Source organism: Cupressus sempervirens, chromosome 9 (genome assembly GCF_028749045.1).
Source record: "Cupressus sempervirens isolate cs-2001-9-10 chromosome 9, ASM2874904v1, whole genome shotgun sequence".
In the NCBI taxonomy this organism is placed as follows: domain Eukaryota; kingdom Viridiplantae; phylum Streptophyta; class Pinopsida; order Cupressales; family Cupressaceae; genus Cupressus; species Cupressus sempervirens.
The window spans coordinates 340,098,430-340,112,091 of record NC_143126.1 but is presented as its reverse complement, the minus strand read 5'-3'; the positions used below and the strand labels follow the sequence as shown (position 1 = coordinate 340,112,091).

The 13,662-nt window shown below is 33.3% G+C and overlaps 1 protein-coding gene across 1 annotated transcript in view; it reads right to left on the bottom strand.

Moving 5' to 3' along the window:
* Positions 1–11,876: 11,876 nt before the first annotated feature.
* TTN8 (Structural maintenance of chromosomes (SMC) family protein) overlaps positions 11,877–13,662 on the bottom strand; it is a 188,954-nt gene continuing 187,168 nt past the window's right edge. The window contains exons 15-19 of the mRNA XM_089800051.1: positions 13,487–13,657; positions 13,163–13,380; positions 12,738–12,989; positions 12,404–12,625; positions 11,877–12,319 (exon numbers count right to left, since the gene is read on the bottom strand). Coding sequence (XP_089656177.1) covers positions 12,271–12,319; positions 12,404–12,625; positions 12,738–12,989; positions 13,163–13,380; positions 13,487–13,657 — 912 coding nt within the window. The 3' untranslated portion in view covers positions 11,877–12,270. The remainder of the gene's footprint in view (positions 12,320–12,403; positions 12,626–12,737; positions 12,990–13,162; positions 13,381–13,486; positions 13,658–13,662) is intronic.

Genomic DNA, 13,662 nt, shown 5'->3' with positions numbered 1-13,662 from the left:
ATGGGGACATTACAGTCCACCCTCCTTGAAATTGCATGTCCTCAAGCAATTCAGCAATACAATGAACTCCAACGTCCACCTAGATCTGAAATGAAGTAGTATATGACATCCTCGTGGACACTAAACCAACTACAAACCAGCATCATCAAGACCAACCACATGTCCTGTAGCCTAGCATACAAAACTTGTGTTGATGATGTAGAAGTCAAAATGTCACCAAAAGGTAACTCCATAGAAAATCTATGAAACCTCTTCTACCTTGTATCCACCCACATAATATATATTGGACTGGAATCCTGATCATCAGCAACATGCCTTGAAAAAGATGTACCTATAGGTGAACCATATGCACTTATGCCAATTGTATCAACAATAGGTGTATCCACATCAAAATATATGGACACAAGCACATCACTAACTGTCACAATAAAAAATTGAACCAACTCCTCATCTGAAGAAATGGAAACCCTTGCTATATCAATCTCCTCGCATGTCTCAGCTTCCACCTCAATAGTAAGATCCTGTAAGCATTGATCTTGGGACCCATCCAAAACCTCCTCAAAGTCATCACCCAATATCTGACAAAGGTTATCATACCTAGCACATCTCATAGCATCATTGAATGGATCATCGGATGTGTCTATACTATCTACATCAACATCTCCCAACAAAGCCTCAACTGTAGACTCCTGACTCTGCACACATGACTCATTGCCAAATTGCAAATCAATAATACTAGAGCATAAACCTGCATCTACTAACTCTGTTGAACACCCATATCACCAATATCATAGCTGGATGAATCTATATGTGTCTTGATCCCACCTAAGGAAGCAACTGCCTCCTGCTGAAGCTTGGTGTCATTTTCATTGTTGACATCACCTGGATTAATATTGATGCCCATCTGTCTAGCCATAAGCTACAACATCATATCCATTCACCTATTCTATTCCTATTGCATGCACTTCTCCTCCTCTAATGTATCCAATAACCATCTAAACATTAAATTTTCTTGATCTAGACTGATATTCCTACCTCCACCTAATCCTATATTCCTATCATATCGGTCACCCATACTACTGTCTTGTTCAAAGAATATCTCCTATGTGTCTGTATGACTAGATTGCATGTCCCTCTACACAAATGAACTAGCCTGTTCTCTTTGCAAGTCTGAACTCCTACTTTGTCTTGCTCTGGTATTGTGGAAATTATAAAGCTCTTGTTGCATGCTCAAACATAAATTCTTAAGACCTCCACAGGATGGCGGGACTTATAGAGGTGGAAGCTTCATTTTTTAGCATTGGATTATTGTATTGGATGATTGTGAATTGCATTTGATAAGAACTTGGAGGTGTGAGCTATAGATTTTTTCTTGGCATTAAAGGACGTCTATCCTCTCTTGTGACATTCTAGACATCATTCCCTTGGGGTTTGACCTTTAGAATTCATTGCTCTGTATTTGATTTTATTAGTTTAAGAATTAAAATTAGTTCAGCAGTGGTACAATCTTCAGTTTGCATAAATTCCTTCTTGTTCATGTTATATGGTTTCAGAATCTATGAAAAGACAATATAATCTCTTTCAGCAATTGGTTTAGTTCTTGAGAATTTCTAGGGTGCCCATTACAGTGGTATCAGAGCTAGGTTATAGTAGTATCAAAGCCAGGGAAATAAGATATTAATTAATTGCATTTACTAGAAGCTTCCCCCATCCAATAATTAATGCATTCTCTAGAAACTCCTCCCTTGCAATACAATAATTAATTGTGCTTCTTGAAAATTAAATTACTAGAGGCTTCCCCCTTTCCAATAATTAATGCATTCTCTAGAAACTCCTCCCTTGCAATACAATAATTAATTGTGCTTCTAGAAAATTAAATTACTAGAGACTTTCCCCTTTCCAATAATTAATGCACTATCTAGAAGCTTCTCCTTGCAATACAATAATTAATTAAATATAAAGTCACCTTTTAATTTTATTTAATGACTTTATAAGAAATAAATTTAATCAATTTCTTATTTCTCCACTTAGCCTTTGGAGAACGTAAAGGCTAAGAACTCCACTAAGTTGCTAAAAAATGGGGACATAACAGTCCACCCTCCTTGAAATTGCTTGTCCTAAAGTAATCTAACAACACAATGAACTCCAACCTCCACCCAGATCCCAATTGAAGTAGTATGTGACATCCCTGTAGACATTAAACTAACTGCAAACTAACATCATTAGGACCAACCACATGTCTTGCAACCTAGCACCCCAAATTTGTGTTGATGATGTAGAAGTCAGAATGTCACTAGAAGGGAACTTCATAGAATATGTATGAAAACTCTTCTTCCCTATATTCACCCACATAATATATATTGGACTGAATCCTAATCATCACCAACATGTATTGAAAAAGATGTAGCTACAAGCATACCATATGTACTCATGCCAATTGTATCAAAAATACGTGTAGTCGCATTGAAATATATGGACATAGGAACAACACTAACTGTTGCAACAGAAAATTGAACCAAATCTATAGTTGATGAAAACTCATAATCAACATCTGTGCCACCATTAGAAGACACATCAACCCCTGCATGCAAACTGCTAAACTCCTCACTAGATGGTTCAACTGACACAGAAGTGGTTGTTGATATGACAGTATCCTCACATTCTCCTAATCCCACTATTGCTGCATCGGCATCCCCTAACAAAGCTTCATATGCGGACTCTTGACTCTGCACACATGACTCAACACTAGATTGCAAATCAATAATACTAGAGCGTAAACCCACATCTACTAACTCTGTTGAAATGTCCACATCACCAACATCATAGTTGGGTGGCTCTATACATGTCTCGATCCCACCTGAGGAATCAACTACCTCCTACACTGGAGCAATATACAAATCATCAATATTGATACTCGTTTGCTAGCCATAAGTTGCAACATCATATCCATTTTCCTATTCTGCTTCTGTTGCAAACGTTGCCCCGCCTCTAATGTACCTAGTAACCATCTGAGCATTTTGTCAAACACTTTTCCCTCTATCTAAATGTTTCAAATTCCCTATAAGATCTCAACAGGATGGCAAGACTTATAGCTCTAATACCACTATAATGGGCACCCTAGAAATGCCCAAGAACTGAACCAACTGCTCATAAAGATTCTAATATTTTTGCATAAATTTTGAAACAATATAACATGAACAAGAAAGAATTTATGCAAACTGAAGATTGCACCACTGCTGAAATAATTTTAGTTCTCAAACTAATAAAATCAAATACATAGCAATGAATTCCAATGGCCAAACACCAAGAGAATGATGTCTAGAATGTTACAAGAGATGATAGACGTCCTCTAATGCCAAGAACAAATCTATAACTCACACCTCCAAGCTCTTATCAAATGCAATTCACAATCATCCAATACAATAATCTGATGCTAAACAATGAAGCTTCCACCTCTATTTATATTTTTCCTTTGCCCTTCTAGAAGGAAATAAAATATTAATTATTTGCATTTACTAGAAGCTTCCCTCTTCCAATAATTAATGCATTCTCTAGAAACTCCTCCCTTGCAATACAATAATCAATTGTGCTTTTAGAAAATTAAATTACTAGAGGCTTCCCCCTTTCCAATAATTAATGCACTATCTAGAAGCTTCTCCTTGCAATACAATATTTAATTAAACTAATTAAATATAAAGTCACATTTTAATTTTATTTAATGACTTTATAAGAAATTAATTTAATCAATTTCTTATTTCTCCACTTAGCCTTTGGAGAACGTAAAGGCTAAGAACTCCACTAAGTTGCTAAAAGATGGGGACATCACAAACTCAATTTTACACTTGGAAAACAAAGGTCTATTTATTATCATAGTTATCATTGTTTTCTTAACTTTTAAGTCTTGTCTTGGGTAATCACTATATTTTTCTAGATTTTAGACTAACACTAAACTCTGAATGATATAGTTTGTATTGTCGTGTACTCCACTCTTACTTGGATGTTGTGTTCTGCCAACTATTACTTATCCCTACATATCCAATGTTGTTACTATTGTCCCCAACAAATAATTACTTGTATGAAAATAGTAAGGAATGCAGATTTAGTTTCATGGCATTATAAACATAAGATAAAAATTTAGATGTGGTTTAATATATCACTTAGGACCATAATTTGTCTCATTTCTTATAACATTGAAACACCACTTTCAATTTTCAATTCTTTATTAAATGGTTATATTCTTATTCTGAAACACATCACTTACAAGTATGAGTAGGTTTTTTGAAAATTCTAATAAATATAGATGACATTACATTCATGTTGTTAGGTATAATTATTTTACAAGGCATCCATATGGAAGGACTCTTAACATTTTATTTTATTTTGTGTTCCTTGCACACTCTTGTGTTGTCAACTTCTATCTTAGCTTCAGTTCCATCTTTTCTTATATAGGTTATCTTTTCATTTTGTTATGTCCATCTTACCTTTGTCTACTAAGCTATGTTTTTGGTTGTCCCATGTTTTCTATGTCATGTTCTATCTCTTTTTTTAATGTATATACTCCTTGCTTGAATCCTTCCAAGGAGATATTATGTCATTGACACTCTATTCTTGGAAGGAAGATAGACTTAAATGACACAATATCCCCTTAGTATGATCTTTGATCCTCGTTTTATCTCATAGATGAATATGTTTGTTAGGATTTCCTACAACTTTCTTTATTCCTTTTTCTTTTCTTTGTTTGGTTTTTTTTTCCTCCATTTGTATTATGATGATTTCTCCTTTTTTTTTTTTTTTTTCTGTTCTTTGGCTTTGAGTTGTCTCTTTCCCTTTTAATTTTTCTATAGTTCTTGTGTGGCTATGAATATAAGGGTATGATTATGTTCAAAATCATCCCATTCTAGAGTACTTAATCATTAACTATAAGCTTATAAATGATATTGGCAAGCAAGAAGGGAATTATTTTCATTAGTGACATAACAATTAGAGTATGGTACTCATGATTGTTCCCAAAGCTCCTATTCAGTTACCATCTTTGTGATTCTTACTTGAGGATTATCTTTACCTCATAATTATCATAACTCATTTTTACACTTGGAAAACAACGGTTTATTTATTATCATAGTTATCATTGTTTTCTTGACTTTTAAGTCATTTCTTGGGTAATCACTATATTTTTCTCGATTTTAGACTAACACTAAACTCCAAATGATATAGTTTGTATTGTCATGTACTTCACTCCTACTTGGATGTTGTGTTCTGCCAACTATTACTTATCCCTACATATTCAATGTTGTTACTATTATCCCCAACGAATAATTACTTGTATGAAAATAGTAAGGAATGCAAATTTAGTTTCATGGCATTATAAAAATAAGATAAAAATTTAGATGTGGTTTAATATCTCACTAAGACCATAATTTGTCCCATCTTATAACATTGAAACACCACTTTCAATTTTCAATTCTTTATTAAATGGTTATATTCTTATTCTAAAACACATCACTTACAAGTATTAGCGGCTTTTTTGAAAATTCTAATAAATATAGATGGCACTAGATTCCTATTGTTAGGTATAATTATTTTACAAGGCATCCATTTGGAAGGACTTTGACATTTTCTTTTATTTTTTGTTCCTTGCACACTCTTGAGTTGCCAGCTTCTATCTTAGCTTTAGTTCCATCTTTTCTTATATAGGTTATCTTTTCATTTTGTTATGTGCATATCTTTGTCTACTAAGCTATGGTTTTTGTTGTCCCATGTTTGCTATGTCATGTTCTATCTTTCTTTTTTTTATGTATATTCTCCTTGCTTGAATCCTTCCAAGGAGATATTATGTCATTGACACTCTATTCTTGGAAGGAAGATAGACTTAAATGACACAATATCCCCTTAGTATGATCTTTGATCCTCCTTGTTTTATCTCATAGATGTTTGTTAGGCTTTTCTACGACTTTCTTTATTCCTTTTTCTTTTCTTTGTTTGGTTCTTTTTTCCTCCATTTGTATTAGGATGATTTCTCCTTTCGTTTTTTTTTTTTTTTTTTTCTGTTCTTTGGCTTTGAGTTATCTCTCTTTCCCTTTTAATTTTTCTATAGTTCTCGTGTGGCTATGAATATAAGGATATGATTATGTTCAAAATCATCTCAATATGGAGTACTCAATCATTAACTATAAGCTTATAATCCATATTGGTAGGCAAGAAGGGAATTATTTTTATTAGTGACATTACCATTAGAGTATGGTACTCATGATTGCTCCCAAAGCTCCTACTTAGTTTCCATCTTCATGATTCTTGTTTGAGGATTACGCTTTCCCTCATAATTATCGTAACTTAGTTTTACACTTGGAAAACAAAGGTCTATTTATTATCATAGTCATCATTGTTTTCTTAATTTTTAAGTCATTTCTTAGGTAATCACTATATTTTTTCTAGATTTTAGACTGGCACTAAACTCTAAATGATATAGTTTGTATTGTCTAGTACTTCACTCTTACTTGGATGTGTTGTTCTGCCAACTATTACTTATCCCTACATATTCAATGTTTTTATGATTATCTCCAATGAATAATTAATTGTATGAAAATAGTAAAGAATGCAAATTTAGTTTCATGTCATTATAAACATAAGATAAAAATTTAGATGTGGTTTAATATCTCACTTAAGACCATAATTTGTCTCTTTTCTTATAACATTGAAACACAACTTTCAATTATCAATTCTTCATCAAATGGTTATATTCTTATTATGAAACACATTACTTACAAGTATTAGCAAGTTTTTTGAAAATTCTAATAAATATAGATGGCACTATATTCCTATTGTTAGGTGTAATTATTTTACGGGGCATCCATATGGAAGGACTCTTGACATTTTCTTTTATTTTTTGTTCACACTCTTGAGTTGTCAACTTCGCTTAGCTTCAGTTCCATCTTTTCTTTATATAGGTTATCTTTTCGTTTTGTTATGTGCATCTTATCTTTTGTCTACTAAGCTATGTTTTTTGTTGTCTCGTGCTTTCTATGTCATGTTTTTTCTTTGTTTTTATGTATATTCTCCTTGCTTGAATCCTTCCAAGGCGATATTATGTCATTAACACTCTATTCTTGCAAGGAAGATAGACTTAAATGACACAATATCCCCTTAGTATGATCTTTGATCCTCCTTGTTTAATCTCATAGATGATTATGTTTGTTAGGCATTCCTACGACTTTCTTTATTCCTTTTTCTTTTCTTTGTTTGGTTCTTTTTTCCTCCTTTTGTAGAATGATGATTTCTCCTTTTATTTATTTTTCTATTCTTTGGCTTTGAGTTATCTCTCTCTACCTTCTAATTTTTCTATAGTTCTCATGTGGCTATAAATATAAGGGTATAATTATGTTCAAAATCATCACATTTTGGAGTACTCATTACTTATAAACTTATAATTGATATTGTTAAGGCAAATAATATATAGAATATGAAAAATGGAATGCCCTTTGCAAACAACAATGTTGACAAAACAACCAAACTTAGCATCATAACAATCAATAATTGTGTTAACAATATCCAAATTATCATAAATGCATCGATAAAAGAGAAAGAAGGGATCGATGGCTCATCATAGGATAAACCAAGCAAAAACACTAGGAGGCATTTTAGTAGTTTATATGGAGACCCTCAACATTGATGGTCTAATATGTCTCCTACAATATAAGGAAGTATATTCAGCCAATAGTTTCTCTAAACAATCAAATGGAGCCCCATGGTTCAATCCTTTTGCTCTTGGATTCTAGCGAAAAAATTGTTTCCTTTTACTTGTTGACTAAGTATCCCTTTTTTGTTCTCTATTCTATTATGATTATTTTAATTTCTTGTTTGACCAATTTGGTTGATCTATGTTCTCTTTAGGTAACATTGTAAAAGGTTTGGTGCTCTTTCTAAAATTTACGTTTTACTTGTAATCAATAGAATGGGTATAATTTTTATAAATTTAGTTAAACACTAACATAATGCAATTAATTTAGATTATAATAACCTATCGTATTATTAAAGTATCAAACTTAAAGATGTTCTATAGTTATAAACATGCAGAACATCATTGCTAATTAGTCAATAGGCTATTTGTTTGGGAATGCCCACCGGGATTCAATGTTAGATGTCGGCTAAAGAAAAACGCCAACTAAAAAATAATGAAAAAAATAATGTTTTTAACGGATGGTTCATGAACACGTGGCATTTATCGATGAGCACCTTGGCTTTTCGACCCAGTTAATGCAATCTCAAACATCAAAGCTCAAGAAAGCACCGAAAATACTAACACTATTTTCTGAAAAGGCCCAACAAATGCAACCAATCCCATAATTGGAGTTTTTGGGCCTCAAGCCGAACAACAAATTGTGGACACAATCTGATTACGACTCGAAAGTAATGTAATTGGGTTCATGGACACCAAAATATGGCCTAAGTGTCGGAGCTTTAGCAACCTCAAGGCTGGCCCAAAAATTCCAGCCCATTGGAAAGGCATCTATGAAAACGGTCCCATTTTCGAGAGCTCGGCATGTAAGTGTAGGATTGTGGTCTTTCATTTTTTCTCCAAGATCTGCGAGGTTGCAACAAGGGTAGCTTTCTGATCGACAAGGTGGAATTCCAATCACCTTAGATTTATTGTATAAATCAAAACCAATGTTACATGGTGTTCACAATTTTTTTGCCACCAATTTTTTTTTAATTTTGTGGAAATGCACACATGGAATGAGATCCACAAAAGCATCATTTTTTGTTACAATTGGTAATGGTTCAAATACATTGATTTCTTCTAGCATATACTTGTTTTTCCATTCAATTGTTTTCACTCTATTTATAAATATAAAAGGTTTGGACTATGATTTCATTAAAATAAAAATTATTAAAGCATGCTCTATTACCATAAAAATAATACTTAAAAAATTATTAGAATAAAATTAAATACTATTCTTCAAATTGTTTTACCTTTTTTGAAGTACATTTACATTTAGAAAGATATAGAGAGATCTCAAATATTGCACGTAAAAATTGATGAAAACAATGTAAAAGAGGGTTTCACTTTAAAGTGAAAAGAGAAAACTAACTTGGCCATATGGGTCATAGTGGGGTAAATGTTCTTAGAAACAAAACAAAAAATGCAAAGGAATTTTAGGATGTTCCATTTTCAAGCAAGTGAATGCAAGTAACAAAACTCTAGAGTGTGAATTACCTCCATATTCTTATATATTTAGGATAAGTTTAAAAAAATCAAATCATTTTGATAAATATACAATGTGCCTGGAAATCAAACACATGACATAATTGAATATTTATATCGTTAACTATCAATTTTAACTTAATCTATATAATGTCTTCACATAAATTCAACTTTATTTGGTAGAAGGAGAAGAAAACTGAGGAGTAGAAGTTAGGGATAATGCACATAAAATAGATGGACATTTCGGAGAAAAGAAAGGGAAGTTGCATAAAAAAAAAAAAGAGCAAAGAGGGGGCGAGGAGGAGAAGAAGAAGATGCAAAAGGAGGAGGAGGAGGAAAAAGAAGAAAGGCAACAAAGGGATAGAGAAAGAGTGGTATGGAGGTAAGGAAGGAGGAGAAAGAGAGGGAGAAGGAAGGTGGGAAAGAAGGAAATGGAGAGGAAGAAAGAGTGGAAAAGAAGGAAGCAAAAGGAGATTTAATCGAGGAACTTTAACGAGGAGCATATATTAAGTTTTTTCCCCTTTAACCCCCAAGGTATATCTTACTTTAGGCGTAACCATCACACTTGTTCAAGGTGCTAGTGCTAGTATAAGGTTAAATTGTCCTTGAAAAGATGTTAAATCCATTGTTTGAAACACAACAATGTCAAACATAAAAATTGAAGGACATCCTTGCCTATAAAGAGTAAGGTTAAAATGCTCTTCAAAAGAAGTCAGACCCATTGTAAGGAACACAACAAAGTCAAGCCTAAAAGTTGAGATGATTCTTATGAGGTTTATCACTTTCTCCAACTTAGCTTCCAAGTAAAGAACCTTATTCACTGATTTTTTAACTCGCAGCAAATTCATTTTAGAGAGAAAAATTTAGCTTCACTAGATAACATCAAACCATGTCTATGCACAAAATTGCTGTTGGTTTTATGGTAATACCATATGAGATTGTCTAGGTAGAGGCAAGGACTCTTCCTATTGAAGCAAAATTTGTAGATTTTAGAAAACATAGAGAAACACCACTAGCCAAAAATAGCAGCAGAAGAGAAATTAGATGGATGAAAAAGTACATGGATGAAACAAAACAACAAATGGATGGATAAGTGGGATTTTAAAATAATTGAGTGTTTTAATCACAAATAGTCTCAAGATTAAATCATCTATTTCATATAAGATTGCCATGACAGAGGCAAGGGCTTTTCCTATTGAAAATGGCAGCTACATGCAGATTGTTAAGCTACTTAAGGAGATTATAAACATGGAGAAATACTACCGACCACAAATAGCAATGGAAGAGAAATTAGATAGACAAAAGAGCACATGGAAGAAACAAAACAACAAATGGATGGATAAGTGGGGTATTAAAATGAGTGTCCAAGCACCGATGAAGAAATGAAAAACTACGTTTAAGAAAAACTCAAGGAAAGTATGTGTACGAGACATCTTGTGTGGAAGAAGGAATACAAAATCAAACATTTCAATCCCACACGACTATACTAAACAGATTTACATAGAACCGGAAATAAAATGGAAAGGGAAAATGTTAGTTGCCCAAATAAGAAATAGTCACACCAACTTAAGTGTGAACACAAGCTAAAGAAGAGTGGACAGATAGGAGATATTATTACTCTCAAGGGCTGGTTAAGGCCAAATGACATAAAATCATAGAGTTCTCGGCCTACAAAGGTATTCAGGAGAATAACAATGATATCTTAAAAGAGAACACCATGAAAAACTTGTTTGAAGAAGAAAAGATCGCTAAGGTAGAAAATCTCCCAACTGAATTACACAACAGAAGATCTAAGCTGCAGAGAGAGAAGATATCTAGTTGATGAGGCCCGCAACATTTGGACCTGCACATTCCTTTTATTGCTGGCTACCCGTGAGTCCCATAGGTTATCTGACCTCGTGGACGTTATTAAAAACTTGCATTCATTCATTCATTCATCTAAATATCTAATTTTAGTGCTCCACACTCATTTTTACTGGAATGTTATTGAAACCATATTAAGTATTTGACATCTAGATTACATTTGATTGTCTATCCATTTGAAGAGTTTTGGCATTTTAATTATTTCAAAAAAAACCTAATTTACAAGTTTTTTGTGATCTTGATATCAGCATTTTGTGTAAACTGACATTTTTGTAAGATTGAATGATCAATAAAGAAAAAAATGAGACCAGGCCATGCAAAAAAATACCCTTTTTTCACAATTCGTAAGAGGTGATGTTGCCTTCATTACCTATGGACACAAGGCTAGATATATCTATTTCAAGCACTATTGCTAACCATAATTAGTCCACTTTCCCATCTTATGCCTTGACAGAATGAAGTTTTGTTTCACAACGTATACCACAAAAGAATAACCATTTAATAAATATGCTTTGGAATTGAAACCGTGTTTTTTTTGTCTATCTCCATCAAGGTTGGTGCAGTATACTTGATTATGACTTTGTAGCATCATTTTATTCAAGAGGGTTGTGATCCACAAAAACTCACCTCTTGGCATGTGCATGGATTTTGGATAGGGGAAGAAAACTCTCTCTCATATCTCCTTATATCAAACTATTATACACTACCTTGTTATATGGATAAAGGGCAGTTTCTGCCTAGTCATGGTATGTGTGTAATATGCTAATAGTGTGTTTCCATATTCTAGTATTTTAGCTTTTAGATTGACATGATATAGAACTAAAAAAATATATCTATAAATTTTCTGCTTTCAGACCACACTGATACAGCATCTGCATTAAGTTCAGGAAAAATCTGAGAGAGTTTTAGTCAAGCACGCAATCTAGTGGGTGCCATTTAGCTATACATGAACTTCAGAAAGAATGAATGTTTCAAAACAGAAGGCATATCAATATACCTGCAGCTTTTATCTGATACAATATTAGCTTCAATATTTTCTATTTTTGCTTTTGGTAAGCACATTTCACTCCTAGGTCTAGCCTCCATTTTTCACTAATGAAAAACACAACATATGAAAGAGTCTAAATCCTATCAGATGTTACAAATGTAGATGAATACAAATTGCATTCTTTGAAGTTCCATGGCCAAATCTTAACATGTATTTTGGATTATACATCATCATATTTCGTTAGGTCAAATGTTAGTGTTCTTGAGCAGCTGTATCAAAGAAAAAGGATGAAGATTAGTTCTCAATCATTTACACAGTTCTTCTGCAGACAAGTTTTATAAAATAATTCTTACCATTTTTCAGAGTCCCTATAAACTCCGATCAGAGCGTCAGCCTTGTCATAGAAGGTATCTTTCAGAGAAATGACAACACTTTGAAAACCAACACTGTTTTTGTCTTGATCTCTATAGTCATCACAGGATTTTGATCGGATAAATGCTGCAACTTTCGCAACATTTAAGTTGTCCAATGCTGCATCTACTTCATCCAGAACAAAAAATGGGGAGGGCCTGAAACTATAAAAAACAAAGTAGACAATAATTCAATTTGTGTACTTAGCATGGTATGTTTTGTTTCATTGGAATGATTATGAAAATTTATGGACAGCTTGCCATGTTAATGACAGACCTGTGGATAGCAAATAGCAAAGCAAGAGCAGCTACAGTCTTCTCTCCTCCAGATAATTGTTCCATTTCTCTGAAGCGTTTTGTTGGGGGCATAGCCGTATATTTGATACCATATAAAAATGGGTCATCTTCATTCTCCAGGCTCAAATATGCCGTTCCACCAAAAGGATGTGTATTACTTTGCGTTAGCTGTTTGTAGATTTTATCAATATTAGTAGATATGTGGCTGAATGCATCCATGAATTTTTCATACCTGTAACCCAAGACAATTTAATCTCCATTAACACATACACAAAATAGCTAGTGAGCACCCACAGAGTGTAAAACTTGTGGCCAAAAACAAGTTATTAAAAAATTCAGAATAAACAACAAAAAAATGCTTGAGATTTTTCCAGTAACAACTATACTAAAGGAGAAAGGTAGAACCTCTTTTGTTTTACTGAATTATATTTATCAGTTATTTCCTTCTCTTCTTTCCTGGCTGTTTCAAACTCCTCAATGACTTCTTTTTCCTTCTCCCTCAAAGCCTCATATTGATCCAATGCTTTCAAATTGGGTGCTGTTCTCTCAATTTCCAATGTAACAGAGTCCATTTTGCTTTTAAATTCTGCCTCAAGTTTCTCTCGATCAGCTGATCTCAGATCCTGCATAGCCAAGGCAATCCAAAACCAACGAAAAGAAATTTATTCTAATTAACTTCATGGTTGATATACGTAATCTAATGAAATGCAATTAGAGACAATGCTGCACCTGTTGATGAGATCGGCTAAGTTTTGAGTAATCAAAATTTGTCACTGGGTAGTTGGGGCCTGACGAGTCAATTTCCATTGTGTCTGATAAGGTAGGAAGTTTTATCTGTTCAATTTCACAGTTTTCAAGTATCTCCTGCTTTCGAGATTTTAGCTGTTCAAGTTGTGTCTCCTGAA